The sequence below is a fragment of the Spermophilus citellus genome (genome assembly GCF_964194105.1).
Source record: "Spermophilus citellus genome assembly, chromosome: 3".
Lineage (NCBI taxonomy): Eukaryota > Metazoa > Chordata > Mammalia > Rodentia > Sciuridae > Spermophilus > Spermophilus citellus.
Genome location: NC_138184.1, coordinates 205,833,276 through 205,847,421, shown reverse-complemented (window position 1 = coordinate 205,847,421; position 14,146 = coordinate 205,833,276). Strand labels below are relative to the sequence as shown.

The 14,146-nt window shown below is 38.9% G+C and overlaps 1 protein-coding gene across 1 annotated transcript; it reads right to left on the bottom strand.

The window, feature by feature from the left end:
- Nucleotides 1–13,384, bottom strand: SRI (sorcin). Its single transcript, XM_081285962.1, has 8 exons — nt 13,255–13,384; nt 12,181–12,264; nt 10,199–10,268; nt 5,478–5,521; nt 4,594–4,741; nt 4,263–4,376; nt 3,193–3,251; nt 1–1,333 (listed from the first exon to the last, which is right to left on the bottom strand). Exons 1-8 carry the CDS (start codon nt 13,303–13,305, stop codon nt 1,307–1,309), a joined length of 597 nt encoding a protein of 198 aa, XP_081142088.1. The 5' UTR covers nt 13,306–13,384; the 3' UTR covers nt 1–1,306.
- Nucleotides 13,385–14,146: the final 762 nt, after the last annotated feature.

Here is a 14,146-nt window from a genome sequence, read left to right as displayed (position 1 = left end):
AAACAAAAACAAAAAACAAACCCCCTCCCCCCCAAAAAACAAAGGCAAATCAGGACAGTTTTAAATTTAAGAATCAGAAATGCTGTTTCTGCTTGTTATACCAACACACCTTTTCTGTTCAGAACTACCAAGATGTAAGTGCTATCTCCTTTTCAAAGATGGGAAACTAAGACACTAGGGGTTATCTAAAATGATCAAATCACACAGTAAAAGGTGCAGCCAGCATTAGAATCCAGATCTTACTGAAAGCGCATGGTTTAAAAATATTATTGTTTAAATTGATATTGATCTATATATTCAATACCTGTTTATTAGAGACTATTTGGGAAAGTAGGAGGAAGGAACAAAACAAACCCATGATCCTGACGCCAGATTAACACTTTAGGACACTCATTTAAGTCTTTTTGCTGTGTGTTTTTAAAAGCATAAACATATGACATAACTAAATTGGATGCATCAATATTTTTAAAATCAACACATCTTTGACTTTAAAATGGAAGCATATATCTTATACAAAATTTGGAAAACACTGAAATGTATAAAGAAAATTAGTCATGAAGCATCCCATTAGCCAAAAATAACTATAGTTAGTATTTTCATATATTCCCTTAGTCTTTTTCTATGAACTTTCTTTTTACATGGTTAAGCTTATAGCATATAAGATTCTTAAGTATAGTTAACAAAGGTTTGAATGGATGATGACAAAGAGGGACTTGGTATTTGCCACTCAAATTATCCATATATTTTAAAAAGGCAGAAAATAATCACTCAATGTTCCCTGTCCATTCACAAGGCCATGAAAATATGTGTAAGTCTAAATCCTGTGCTGCTAACTTTCTAGGAAGGTAAACTCTAACATGGATTACTGTTTGTTTTTTGCATTCAAGTGGGTGTATATCATTTACCGAAGAATGTTCCACACAAAACTTTCAACACATTCTTCAGGAGAGGAAAGATAACAATTGTAGCCTGATTAAGTGTTTCATATCTCATAATGAAAAGTAAATAATGTGCCTTAAACATTTTGCATACTCAAATTTATAATAAAAGAGGCTTAGTAGGAAAATAAGATATGACTGATATTGGCTCAAGGAAGTTCTAGGTGGTATGATACACTTGATCTTACTAAGTTCCAAAGAATTTATTATCAAAACTAAAACCAAAACTTCAGTTGTGTGTAACGTAATAGACCTTTACAAGAGCTGTCGGGGAAAGTAGCCATGTAAGCTACACACGGTACTGAAGGCAAAGAGTAAGCAAATGTGAACTCCAGGTGGAATGTTGATTGACTTCCAGCAGCTTCCTCTCAAACGGTCATGACACACTGAATGAACTAAAAGAGAGAAAAGCCAGTTATGCTACAGACCACAAAACACTTAGTTCACTAGAGCTGATTTTTTTCAACAGTTTACATTTTAGTTCTCCAACTTGGAATTAAGGATTAACACACACACACATACACACAACCTCTAATATATGAGTACATCATGAATGGAAAGGTTCATTTTTTTAGGGAAATGCTCTACTATAAAACCCAATGGAAAGCTGGGTGTGGTGGCGCATGCCTGTAATCCCAGTGATTTGGGAGGCTGAGACAGGAGGATCATGAGTGCAAAGCCAGCCTCAGGAACAGTGGGGCACTAAGCAACTCAGTGAGACCCTGTCTCTAAATAAAATACAAAATAGGGGTGGGGATGTGGCTCAGTGGTTGAATGCCCCAAGTTCAATCACTGGTACCAAGAAAAAAAAAATGGGAGCCAGGTATGGTGGTAAACACCTGTAGTCCCAGAGACTCAGGAGGCTGAGGCAGTCTCAAAGCCAGTCTCAGCAACTTAGGCCCATTCTCAAAAAAATGAAAGACTGAGGATGTAGCTCAGTGACAAAGCATCCTTGGGTTCAATTTCTAGTATAAAGGAAAAAGAAAAAGAAATACCCAGTGGGGTTCTTACTTCTTACTGGTATAAGACATTACTTCAATTGATAAAGGATTATTTAAATCCTGGATAATATTGAAGATTCTACAAAAGGTCACGCTCAAAGGTACCTGCCCACAAATACAAATAACTGGAATTTATACTGTCATATCATGTTCCAAATTGCACAGTTTGACCCCCTTTACTTTAATGGAGCATTTTTAAACAATGTATTCCTTTAAAATCTGCTTATTAAAATAAACCTAGATGCAAATAAAACCATTCCCCAGTGCCCTTGCTCTCTAATGCAGTGACAGGACTGTCAACTGAGAAGCTAAGCTAAGGCACACTAAAGAGAACACACCCTTAAATAGAAGAAAGAAGCATTTTATACTTTCACATATACTATGCCTTTCCAAAGTGCACTGACAACCACAGTAGCTGTTAGAAATATTTTAGAATATTCAGTGATTACAGTGATTTCAATTCTCAAAGTGACTTTGTTTTTTAATCAATGGCCAAGCAAAAACATGAAATAACTAAGCATCTCCTTACTTTTGTTACACACATCCAGTGAATGGTATCAGAGAGGGCAGTTGGTTATTTCACACTGGCCCCATCCTCTCTTGTTTAGTGTGGCTATTCAGTAAAAACTTGCTTTAAATTGTTATTTAAGCTGGCACCTGCTCTTTGTTCTCAATTAAGAACATAGTTGTGCAAAGTGCAGGTTTGAGCTATTAAAGCTACTTCTCAGTCACTGAGATGGTTTGTTTGTAGAAGGGAAAATCAGACACAATACCTGCAGCATGTGTTTTGAGGATATTTCTGACTGAAATCTTAAAACAGCCCAGTGAAAGAGGTACTACTATAATGACATCCTTCTCTTTATTCAAAAAGTTTCAAAGCAATTAAGAAACCATATAAGTGACACGATGAAGCTAATCAATGCAACAGACTAGACTTGAACCCACATCTTTAAATACAAATCAGAGGTCCAACCTATAGAAAATACTAATAGTAAATGAAATTAATATATTTTAGGGCTGAGGTTGTAGCTCAGTGGTAGAGCACTTGCTTTGCACACATGAGGTACTGGGTTCAATCCTCAGCACCACATAAAAAATAAACAAAATATGTTTTAGATGGTAACTCCTTCTGATCCCTTAATCTCTGATTTCTCTGGCATATTTAAGATGTTCTTAACATCTAAATTCAAAAGGGATGCCCATTTTTTGTGCACTGTATCCATCTACATAGCTCTTAATTTACTTAGACTTACATCATCATATGAGAAATTCACCATGCCTTGCTGACCAGTGTCCCGTCTTCGAAAGCTATCTGTAAAATAACACAGTAAAATGTATAGTTTTTTTAAACAGCTTTTCTAAAATCACCATCATTGATTATTTTAACACTAGGATGAAATTATAGTAACATATAAATTGTACAAACTGTCAACAAGGCCAAAGCAAAGATTTACTATGCAACAAAGTGATATCATAGGCAGAAGTTAATAGCTGTCTTTTTTTTTTTTTTTTTTTTTTTTTGGTGGAACTTGGAGGAAATACCTAAAAGTGAGTTTTAAAAAGCTGTGCAACTTCCAAGATCTTTACTTAATTGTGATGAAAGCATAAAATTTCAAACTTAATAAAACAGATATTGTTGAATTAAAGAAATAGATAAGAGTTCTTATATATATATACATATACCTATATAAAATTTTTTTTAGTGGTCAATGGACCTTATTTTATTTATTGATATGTGGTGCTGAGAATTGAACCCAGTGCCTCACACATGCTAGGTAAGCGCTCTGCCACTGAGCTACAATCCCAGCCCTAGAGTTCTTAATATGATAAATGGGCTATGATAAAATATCCCACCCATTTCAGCCCACTTACAAAACAGAATTTATTTCAATTTTCAAAAATTTCACATTATAAAGAGAAATCACTCATAATCCCACTCCAATAAAAATTCTCAGGTTAGGGCTGGAATGTAGCTCAGTTGTACAGCACTCATCTGGCATGTACATGGTCCTGGGTTTGATACCCAGAATCACAAGAACAAAAAAGAATAGAAGTAAAGCACAAATTAGCTCTTTATGTTTTGGACTATTTTAGTAAAACTTATTTAAGATTATTTTAATGGCAGATTACCCACTAACCAAAAATAATTCTGTAAAACAAAATTATCATACTACGTATGTGTAACAGCAATGTCACAAATGGACTAAAGCAACTACTGAAGCATAGAAAAAACTGGGGAGAATAAAAGTTCAGAAGCACTGAGAAATAAAATGTCAACTGTATCCTTGTGGCTCTTGATGACCACAAACCTCACAGAACACACCTGTGAGTGCTCTCAGCTTCACACAGCAGGCAATATAGTCATCGAAGGTGATCTTTCCACTGGTGCTGTATCGTTTTGCAATTGAATTCACAGTTTGGGGATTCAACCTAAATCCTGAAAGGCAGAAAAGTCATCCCTTAAAAGTTTGAGAAAGAAAAACCACTGGAAAATAATCTAGCACAATTTTTAAGACTGTGGACTTTATTTATGAACACACACAATTTCTAAGAAAATAGAAACGATCTTCAAATAGCACTTACTATTAGAGAAAAAACAAAAAAACCCCACTCTACCTACCAGTGAACAGAGAGTTCCAGTTAGTCATACACACCCATGGTTGTCAGCGCCTTCTGCAATTCTTGAGGATCCACAGTTCCACTCCGATCACTGTCAAAACTGATGAAGTGTTGTCTCCAGCCATTCAGTACAGACCAGAGTTCTTTAAACTCATTGAACCCCATTGTGCCAGACCTGTCTCTCTGAACTGTAATCAAGGATCAGAGCTTCTTTATTTTGTAACATTTTCTAGTGATTAAATGAAAAAGGGGGGGGCGGGTAGGGGGAATTCAATGTTCTTTCTGCTAAAATATTTTAAAGTTATTGTACATTTTTCTTGGTATGATAAAATAGAAAGGTTGATGATAGCACACAAAGATTCAATAAAAAGGACCTATGGAGAAAAAGCTCTTAGTACCTAGTTTTACTATGGGAAAACTAAATGGTTTAAGAAAAAGGTAGTCTTGGTTCTGGAATTGTGTGCACTTCCTAGGCAGCCCAGGCTATGTTGTCTACCCTTCTGTTCTGGAGTCCTTTCTTGTCAAGTTCTCCCAGACCTAAGGATTTCACCCCTGGAAGGTGGACTGGAATGGATGGCACTTCATTTAAATAAGTCCAACACCTGGGGTGTGTATGATCCCCTCATTGAAGGTCGGGTGTGGATCCTGCAGAGCCATCAACACTAAAGGGAAAAAGCTTTTTGGTCCTTGTCTCCACACTTATTCTACTTTGATGCCTCCTTGGATTCTTAAACAACTGACATTCTGTTTACTAAACTTCCTTCCCATTTTTACACCAAACCATATCCTAAAAGCCAATTATTTCACCAAGCTTTTCAGGGATTGTCACTTGGTGTTTTAATTCTGTGATAAATTCCTTCAGGAAGGAAATTTCTTGTCAAGAAACAATACTCTAGAAAACCATCGAGGTAAAGGATACATCCAGCATTGAAACCATAAGCCGACAGGTCTCCAGGTTAAAAGCTGTTAAATCAAGAAAAGTACAGACATATAAACACAATTGCAAAAGTTCACATTACATTATCTATCTTCAGATTAACTAGCGATGTGATTATTTGCTTTCTTTATGCTACTCAGTTTATGTGGAACTAAACTATATTCTATTCTAAGTAGATTTTTCCAGATAAAAGGATTTCTTCTTCTAGAATACAAATTTGATTTTAACAATCTTAAAACAAATATTTTTAAAAAGTACTATATAGTACTGTTAAACTTTCTTGCCTTTAAAACTATAATATAGTGAGTCCAATTAGCCATACGGGACCAAAATTATTATATCCACCATAGTTGTGTGGGAAGGCAGAATGGCTTTGTTCATAAGTTACCATATGTAATTTGCTCATAAATTACCATAAATAGTCCGTTTTACTATTTTTACGTTTAATCATTTGTTTTTCTTTCTTTTTTATTTAATGTTAGACACTGAGCAGTAACCTCTTACGTAAAATAATCTATGACCTCTTTTCATATATAGTAAGTTTATAAATGAAACCAAGTAAATGTGCTTGTTAAAACTGTTTTGAGTAAGAGTACTCTGCAGTGTCAAGTGGGAAAAGCTAGTATAAATTCTGCAAGTTTAAGAGGCACACAGAACTAACCTTTTCCATAGCTTTTGCTACTTTCTTTTATTTCCTCTACCCAAACGGAAATTAGAACACAATTGGGCTAACTTATTATTACCATCTCCAAGTAGTACAAATGATAGTTTTCTGTATTTAATGAATTATTGTATTTGGCATATTCTCTCCCAGAAATAAAAGACTAGCAACTATTTCTATCTTGGTATTCAATATTCATTTGATTGACATATAATTTTCTTAAGAAGAAAGAATGTGTCAACACTTTCTACATTTTTTGGAAGGATCTTATGGATTCTTCATTCTGACTTTTAAATTATGTAGAAGTATAAAGTCCCTTGAGTCTAGAGTAGTGATTCTCAGCTCTGGTGCCTATAAGAATCACCTGGAAAATTTAAACAATCCTGAACATGGGCTGGATCACTGAGTTCCAGTGTGTTTTAGAGCTTCTCAGAGGATTCCAGTGGGCAGTCAAGGTTGAGACTATACTCTACTCAAGTGTGATTCCTGGACCAGCCATATTAATAACACTTGGGATCTTGTTGGAATTGCAGAATCTCTATGTACAGATATGATGCATTAATAAAAACAAAAAGTGTGGGGAAAAAAGGAATTGCAGAATCTCAACCCTTACCCAATAAAATACAATCAATAAAATCAGACTCTGAATTTAAACAAGATCCTCAGTGAGATATATTCACATTAAAGCAGCTGGTCCAACCTAGACCAATAGAGCATAGAAACTTGTTAAAAGTGACAACCTGGACCCATATCATGTGGAAACTTGTTGAAGTGATGTTCTTACATCTTATCCTAGACCTCCTGAAAAAACATCTAGGGTGGGGCCCAGCAATCTGATTTTCTGTGATCTTTCCAGAAGATGCTGTTGCTGCTAAAGTCTAAAAACCACTACTCCAGATGGCTTGACAACCACAGGACAGAGGTCACCATGTCTGGCTTACATGGAGATTTCCGAGGGGCTATGAGACAGCTTCTCTGCTTTCAGTTCCATGAATGGTACCACCATCTACTCAAAGTTCACCCAAGACAGACACCTGGGAGTGTCCTCCATTCTCTTTTCTGAAATTCAATCACCTTCTACATAGCTTCAGGATCCATTTTCAGTTTCATCGTCACTTCCTGGGTTTAGTTAGCATTTCTATAACCTATATGACTCCATGGAGACTCTAACATGCACCCCTGACTCTGTTTAACTGAACCACTGTCTCCCGGTTTAGTCTTTACCTTATAACCAGGATGCCATGTGCTTTCCTATATAAGACCCTGTATGTATATTCTGCTGTCACGGTAAAGGCCAATTGCCTTACCTGACTTGTAAGTAAGGTCATGCATGTGTGTTCCCAGTTCAGCTAGTCTTATCTTCATCAATCCCCAGACACTAGGCTTAGGGAGATTTTTGATTCCTTCCCTGAATGATGAGCTCTCTGGGTCTTTCATTATGTACTGTTCTGTCTGCCTAGGGCAGTCTCCCCACCCCACTCACTTATTGGTCAGCTTCATTTCAGCTGTACTGTCACTTCTTCTCAGTTTAGATACTAATTCTGCAGGGAAAACTTTCCTGCCTCCTGACTGAGGTACCATCTTATAACTTCCCTTATCTAGACAAGATGACTCTGGTATGCCTAGAACAGTTATAGTCACTTTTAAACTACTTCAGAAGGGGGCTGTGGGTCCTGATTGGCATATCCCTTCCACCCACCTGTCCACTCACTTGGTTCTGTTCTTTTTGGTTGGAAGCTGGGCTTAAAAGATTGATGTACAATTTCTGTGTTAAAAAACCACCTCGCAAGTAGGGTGATTTATTACAGGCCAGCAGAAGACATTAAATAAATCAACTAAATCAGAAGGTCCTCATGTTTCACAAAAGGTCCTCTATAATGCACTGATTTAAGGCCATCATTACATGGGGTTTTCTCAAATAAAATTCTTAAAAGGACAACTAAGGATATATCATCTACTTTGTTAGATTTTAAATCCTGCTGCACCTCTTCTATTACAAGTGTATAGAATAATAGTTTATGAACGACACTACCTCATATTGTTAAACCCTGCTGTTATAGGATAAGATCTACCCATGGAGCCAAGTGATCCTAGGGTTTTGTGACCACTGTTTGTTGCAATCTTGGCTGAAGAATTTCAAATGAGTCATATATAGTAGCAGGTAGGAGTTTATCAGAAAGAAAGGAAAGGGGGAAAAGGAACACTCTCATGGTAAAGAGTGGATTCTCTCAAAGAGGAGAGGGATATCCTGCTTTTCCAGTCCTCCAGTTTTATTGAGAGTCCTAGGGAAGTTTCTAGAGAGTCCTGCCCTGGTCTACCTTTAGATTTTTGACCGACAGCAAAATTGCCTCAGACTTCCATGTCCCCACTACACATAATGTTATCCCATAGATGAGGAATTTTACTATTATAATGACAGGCTAAATATCCAAAGGCAACTCTGGGTCATCTTGGTCCTTGCTGACTGGTTCTAATTGGAACCTGTTCTTATAGATTTTATGGTTGGGGCTTTGCTTCTAATTGTCCTGTCTTCCTGAGTCCTGGAATCTGGTCTGCATAAAGGTCACTAAAGGTCCCCCTTCAGGGTTACCTGTTTTTTTCTTATTGGCAGGGAGGCACCTTTGGGCTTCCATTTCTCCTGAAGATAACAGGTTATTTACTGAGGAATGTCACATATTCTACTGACTTAAACCAAGAGGAGGCCAGAGTGGCCACAGATAAATAACTTTTTAAAAGAAGAGGGTCAGCATAGTAGGCCCAGTGTATATAATTGTCCCCTTAAACCACTGTTGCCACAGCTCATGTCTGTCTGCTGTCAATGCTATGAGACCTGCTTTGTTCACCAGCTTTACTACTTGAAGTTAACAATTAACCATTTAAATGTATTGCCTACAACAGTAAAAAAAAGGAAAAAACAGGCAAACAAAAACAATCTAGAAAGTGCTTCTTTTGTTTAGGACCAGATTAAATGACAGAAATTTAAAAAGTTCTTTTGTATTAATCTTTCACCTAGGAAATAGTAGGTCATATAAAAGAAGAAACACTAACAATAAAAACATAAGTAGTTCAAAGAGAACCATCTAGTAAATATGTCATGTCAAAGAGTCAAAAATGCCACTATAAATCCTCAGGTGTGAATTCTAGTTTGAGTATTTTTAATTCATAGCTTACCCTTACTGAAATCAAGCCCCTTATGATACTAAAAACAATGAAGCCAAGGCTTCATTTTGATGTTCTGTCTCAATTACCAACTGGAAAAAAAGTTGGCAGGTAATGGACTTGAACTAAGACACTATAATCTATCCTAGAAATTGGTCATGGTCAAGACTGGATTTGAAAATTACACAGTACGTATGCGGGATGATGAGAAGCCTGGTCAGGATGCAGCATCTCTGCAGTATTTCTCCATCTACTACTTGTAGCAGAGACCTCAAAAGGCAGGAAATGGAGGGAAAAACAAAATTACAGGGAAGCAAAGTCAGTCTTTGAGGAACTAAGAAGGGAGAGAAGAATGACTAGTTAAGGAGTTCAGAGGTAAAAAGGGTACTTTCCACTTGGCCTGAATACATTTTCTGAAACAAAAGAGGAAAGACCCCTGGGATATCACATAAACGTTCACGTGGCCAACAGCCTGTCCAGGGCTCAGAGATCAGGAATGCAGGACTAGCCACTAAAAACTCTAAGTGCCATCAGGCATAAACAAAGTAAGCTCTTGGCAAATAGTCTGCCATGACTATTAGCTCCTACCATACCTGACTCAGCAGATTTCATTTCAGTACCTCAACTTGTCCTCTTGGCCACCCAAATTGTCTCACTAGTTTGAATGGTTCCAAACCCACTAACCTGGTAGGTAGAATAGAATGACTTATGTAACTGTTTCCAAATCAACATTTAGAAATAATAGTCGTAAGTTAGCTTTTGCAATTCTAAGCTTGGTTGAATCAAGATAGCTCAGTTTCCTTAAAGGCTATAATGTCATGTAATAGCTAATGTATAAAGAACAAGAGGACTTTAAGAGAAACTTTGGAACTTGTCAACTTACGTTTATATCCTCCAGCAATGCCCGATTGTGTCAGACATCTCTGCAATTCATCAGCATCTATTTGCCCATCCTTTTATGAAAAACAGGAAGAGGGATCACAGTTGTAATTTGTATTTTCAAGTTATTTGTTTACCCTCAATATTCAATGCAGCAATACTAACAAAGAAAAATGAGTATTATCATGCCCCTCTTCTTTTTTAATAAAAAGAATGTCTTCCAAAAGTGGGCAATCTTTTCCTCATCCTAATTCCAAACATTATTTAATGACGAAAGAGAGCTTGTGTTCGCAACTTTTGTTCTCTCAGTCAGAGCTAGGAAATTGCCCAAAGTAAGCATTTTAAAATAAAATGATTTAAGGAGTTGTTTAAAAATTTTTATTTTCTTTTTAGGGGGAAAGAGCAGGGTACACAGCAGACATCAGTAAATAAAAGGCCTGATTCAAACAGAAAGAGACTCTTTGATCACCTTATGAGTTAGTGATTTTTTTTTTTTTTTTTTTTTTTTTTTTTTTGGTAAAAGAGCACAATTAGACCTAGAAAATATAAGTTAGGCTCCCGGTTACCTGCTCACTGACTATACTAGGTCAGAACTAGAGATATGTGTAATTTCTAGGGATTTTAAAATAGAATATTTAAATCCTCAAGTTTTGAGTATAATAGGTTATAAATAAGGAGCAAGAGTAATAATTTGATGATGAATATGCTGAATACAGGCCAGGGCTGCTGAAAGCTAAGCAGATAGGGTCACTTACACACTGGAGGCTCCAGCAATCTAAGAATGGTAGTCTTGAGGCGTGCCCTGTCTTGTGGTTTCAAAGATACAGATCAATAAAAGATTAAGCAGATACTCAAGAGGAAAGTCTTGCAGTTTTAGACTCAATTTTCCATTCAAGTTCTCAAAGCTGTATTTCTTAGAGTGTTACTTTAAAAAGTGATCCATAATATGCTATAGCATTTTTTAAAATTATGATTTTGCTATTTCTAGCTTTTTACCAAAACAAGATTAAGTTGAATTCATAAGAATAAACAGCCCCTCTGGGTGTGTCTGAGTTACATAACGGTGTATTTACTATACTCAGTGACCCTGGAAGCTAGGTAAGTGTCTTCCCTTGGGGTAACCCAGAAGCTGTCATACAACTTGGGAATGCAGAGAAGTGGATCTTGGGGAGTTGACCTGAATTCTTTCTCTGGGTCAATAGGCCACAACACCTAATAAGGATGTGGAAGAGCTGACCTAGTAACAGCATTTGCATCAGAGAGAAAGAAAACTGCTCACAGGATTAACTTCCTGATAGGGAGAGTAGTAGTTTCTTATTAGAAGCTTATGGGTTTTTACCATACATACCTATTTCCTAAGGATAGGTAAAAATTAACAATCAAATTCAACAGAAACTATTCACTAGAATCTGGCTACATAATTACTAATACATGTCTTTAAGTTGTACAGACCAAGGTTTATGTACATCAGATCTTGAATTTCTTCTCTTGAAACCACCCTGGACTCACAACTCAGTTCTAAAGACATTTTCTACCTTACAGATCTTCAAGTATACTTAGAATCCCTACTCTGTTCAATCTTACCCTCATTCAGTCACATGCTTATTTTCCAACTCAGCTAACTTAATTAAGTACAGATACTATTTTGTCTTAATTTGCTCTGAATATTCAGAATGAAGAACTAAAATAAGAAGCTAGAATCCCCCTACTCAAAGAGGCTGAGGTAGGGATAGCAAGTTTGAGGCCACCCTGGGCAATTCAGTCAGACCCTGTCCCCAAATAAAAAAGGCTGGAGATATAATTCAGTCACAGAACCCCTGGGTTCAATTCCCAGTACTACAAACAAACAACTGTCTTTCTTTCTATCTTCCTTTATACAGGCAAAGAGATTCATTTCCAGGGCAAAGTTCATTTTTGTGTCACTATATCAAAAGGCCACACAAATGTGAATCTGACAGTTTTTTAATATTAAAAGGAAAAGCTAACCTGTCCAGCAACGGCAGCGAAGTAACCATACAGTGGATCCTGAGTTTGTCCTGGAAACGTAGGCCCTCCAGGAGCCCCTCCATACTGTGCAAAAGGAAACACAAACGCATCATTGCATCATTCCGCTGAATCAAGTTGTATTCTTTCACCACAGAGAGAGCTTTTGTGCAAAGCCAGGCAACTGTGTGCTTGCCCTTCACATGACTTAGCTCCCCCCACCAGCACACTCTAACCAGCAATCACCCCACCTCTTTTTTCCACTCTCACCCTTTTATAACTTAAGGAATGGTGACTTGGACCCAAACTGGTTTTCATGAAAGTGATAGCATGTATATGTGAAGTCACTTTAAAAAGCCCTTTTAAACTGCAGGTTACAGCGATGAATATAACCTAGGCAAGGGCAGAGCTCCAGTTGTTTTCCTTGTTTGTATAGCTTTTATGGTGTTTTAAAAGTGTTTTAAGTACTAGGTATGGCTGGAGTTGGTACAACGCTGAGACAGGGGTGGCCTAGGGAAGAGTTTGGGACAGGTTGTCTCTCAGGCAGGGCAACGTAGTTTCAGAAGGAGCTCCCTAGACGATGCGCTTCCTTGATGCCTGGCCAGGTAGACTTCCTCCAGGACTATTATGCTCACAAATTTTCCCTGATCTCCGCCCTCCTGCCATCCTCCCTCACACTTTCTTTTAAAGGGATGAAGACAGATCTCAGGACCATTCTAGATCAAAATGGCTGTAGTTGCTTTGGGGGAAAACCAAGAGGGAGGAAGAGGAAGCCAACACCCCATTTTCACAATTTCATGCCGCGTATCCGAGAGTCACAGGGTGGGCTTCTTGGATCCCATTTCACTCGTGCCTTGGTCCCACGGGGCCACCCAGCAGAAGGGACCGGGGGATGGATGAAGAGAGAGGCAGAACCGCAGGGGCCGAGACTAGGCGAGGAGCGCGCAGGGAGAAGTCAGGGCAGCCGCCCCGGGATCCGCGCGGCAGCGCCCCCTCCCCGCGGGCCGCAGCGCCTCCAAGAACGGCCTGTCGGCGTCCTCGGAGCCCCCGGCTCGCGCTGGGGCAAGCAGCACTTACCCCACCTGGGTAGTACCCGCCGCCGGCGCCAGGGTGCCCCGGGTACGCCATGGTGCAGACTGCGCCGCCGCCCAGTGCGCCTGGCCTCCCCGCCCCGCGCGCGGGGCCGCCCCCGAGCGCACCATGCCGGGCAGCGGGGGACGCGCGCTGCAGCCACCTCGGTCTCCCGGGTGCTCCTCGTCGCGGGCTCTATCTGACTAGCGCGCTTCCAATTCTTTGCCGTTTTCATGTCAAGGCTATGCATAATTGAAGGTCCAGTGGTGACCTAAGATCTGCGATGAAATTCACACGTGGGACTTTCTTCCCTTCGAAACTAATGGCACATTCCAACACCACTGTACCGCCCGGGGAATTCGTTTTTTCCCCCTTCCTACTTGGCTATTTTCTGGCACATTTGTTATTTTAAATAACGTTATTGGCCAGGGCAGACCCGCTGTGAGCAACGTTATGGGGAAGGGCCTGAATGCATTAGAGCAACTTTATGGTGCCGGCGGGTGAAGGGACGTTGAAAGATTAAGGAAGCGCCTTTGGAAAACAGGAATAAACTTCTGGAACTGTGTGTGCAAGGAGGCACTTGGCTTGCGTTTGCACAAGTCATTGAACAACAATGGCGTTTTTCCCTGTCATGGGGATAAATCATCACCGGGTTAGGCTGGGCGTAGCTCAGATGCTAACTAGGGAAGACCGGAGTATTTTCTGGGGAGAGTAGCCTCACCCAGATCGTTCCTAGGAAAATGAAATGTTTTCATGCAGTAAATGAATTATCTGGATGATTCTAGTGAAACCAATCCCTTTTCCCATAACTGCTGAGCTACATTTTATACAAGAAAAGTTTAGAGCAAACTAAGGGCACAGGGCGGCCATGTAGTTGGTATCAAGTCGAACCCTGGCT